At 56.7% G+C, this 2,119-nt stretch overlaps 1 protein-coding gene across 1 annotated transcript; it reads right to left on the bottom strand.

The window, feature by feature from the left end:
* Positions 1 to 639: 639 nt before the first annotated feature.
* On the bottom strand, positions 640 to 1,531 carry LOC104624583 (enoyl-CoA delta isomerase 1, mitochondrial-like; the record flags this gene model as incomplete). Its single annotated transcript, XM_010291986.1, has 2 exons — positions 1,406 to 1,531; positions 640 to 786 (listed from the first exon to the last, which is right to left on the bottom strand). Coding segments are annotated over exons 1-2 (264 nt in total), but the record flags the coding sequence as incomplete, so codon positions are not given.
* Between the last annotated feature and the right edge of the window lie 588 nt (positions 1,532 to 2,119).

The raw sequence follows: 2,119 nt of genomic DNA, 5'->3' as shown, positions 1-2,119 counted from the left end.
TCCTTTCCAACTTAGTGATTCTGTGATTCTGAGTCCAAAGCATCGCTGCCCACAGGGCGAGGACAAGCATGGCCTCCCATCTCCTCCCCTCTGCTGAAGCAGTGCGACAGCCAAGTAAGTGACTGTGGGCAACTCCTACGAGCCTCATCAGTGAGAAAGCAGCCGGTGGGCACGTGACAGGCATCCTTTGGACTCCTACGCCAGCCGCTCGGCTCCTCCAGCACTCGTCTGCCATTCATGCCCCTCTGGGCTTTACCATTGGCCTTGCAGTCCTCCTCCTGCAGACAGGCTCCCAGCCGAGCTCTTGGGGCAGGGTATGGCTCTTGCTGCACAAAACACTGGCACAAAACTCGTGTCAGCAGGACACGAGTGCCGTGCAAGCTCTCCACCGCAGCCGAAATGCTGCTATACCCCAGCAGTGCCTGCAGCCTACATGGAGCCCGCAACATCCCACGCTCCCACACCTTCCCGCACCCCAACGTGCCGAACCGACAGACATCCCAACAAATACCTCCCCGTATTTGTTTCCACACTGACAAGCCTGATTTCTTGGCTGCCTCGGCCCACGCGGTGCAAACAAGCCACAGCAAGTGATGGACCGTGGCGGGGCGACTAGGAAGGCGGATCTAAAGGACGTACGTTGACTGCAGCGACTGTCACCATGTTCGAGCCGTACAGCCGGAGCCACATCTCCTGCACAGCTCTCCAGAACTCAGCATAGTGCTCCGTGCTCTTCCCGCACATCTCGGTGATGTCCAGGCCGGATGAGAATATTTTAGGGATGGCCTGGAATCAGGAAAGTGCAAACATCACGGAGAGTCACTGCTCAGGGATGACCCTTTAGCCCTCTAATGCACTCGGCCTGGCAGCCTGAGGAAAGGGAAAGTGATAATTAAATATGACATAAATCAGGGTCTTTTGGGGTTCTGAAACAACCTCCCCAGTGTGCCAACAGCCTGGTCTATCCCACCATCATGGCCTGCAGGGCTGGGACTCTTTTCTTGCAGCAAGGATTTCTCATTATCAGGGTCTCTGTCCCATTCTCAGGCACCACCTCATACCCACGTCACACCTGAGAATAAACACTGGCTTCCCCTAGCAGCTCCCTCCAGGCAGTTCACGAGATCTCAAGGGATGTGTCAGGTTTGCAGATAAGCAGCGTTGACTTTAATGACAAATGACAATACTTGGTTGTTATTCTTCTTCCGCTAGAAAAGGGCAGGGAAGAGGGCACAGCCCTTCCAAAGAACCCCCATCCGCTCCTCCCAGAGATGATCAAAGCTGCCTCCTGGCCATCCCATGCCAGTGACAAGGGAGCCAAGAGACCAAACACGAGCAAGGGAACGGCACCCGTGCCTGCCAAATTGCCCTGCAGCTTGCACCCTGAGCTCAGGACAACACATACGGATGTGAAGATCACGCCCCGGCAGGCCCGGTCGTTCTCCAGCTTCTCCAAGCTTATGCAAAACTCGGTGAGGAAGTCCAGGCTGAGGCTGTTGACTGGGGGGCTCTTGAACTTCATTGTGGCAACACCTGTGCCATGGGAAACAGAGAGACATCAGAACCCACAGCGGCACACGCTGCCTTGCCCAAGGGACCTTCACCCGCCTCCCTGTTTCCCTGCTTACCCCAGATCGTGTCTTTCTACTCCTGGCTCTTCAAAAAAGCCCCCAGAGCGGCAGGACCAAGACAGAGCCCTGCCTTTGCCCAAACCTGCACACAACCCGGGGCTCGCTCAGCCAGTGGTGAAGCTGGAGCATGAACCAGCACACATGTGGTGGCCATTTCATGTGTCCCAAAGACCAGCCACCTCCGGGGTCACACTGCCTGACAGTTCCCTTCTCTCTGGGCTCACTAGGTAAGGTTGAGCCTCCAGCTTCTATCATACAAACAACCCATGTCCAGGAGCTCACACGCCTTTCTGAGCCAGCTGGCAGCACCACCACCCTGGCCAGCACTGCAGAAAGGGCTCTGAGCACTTGTCCCCTCCCAAATAGCACTACCCTACCCCAAAAGGTCCTCACGGAGCACTTAGTCTGTGTGCTGCAGCCATTCCCAGGCTGGGGACCGCACAAGGAAGCACACAGGGGCCCGGCAGCCACAGGCAGGCCCTGGGGAG

Source organism: Phaethon lepturus, unplaced genomic scaffold (assembly GCF_000687285.1).
Source record: "Phaethon lepturus isolate BGI_N335 unplaced genomic scaffold, ASM68728v1 scaffold45267, whole genome shotgun sequence".
Classification (NCBI taxonomy): Eukaryota; Metazoa; Chordata; class Aves; order Phaethontiformes; family Phaethontidae; genus Phaethon; species Phaethon lepturus.
This window is presented reverse-complemented; position numbering and strand designations above follow the sequence as displayed.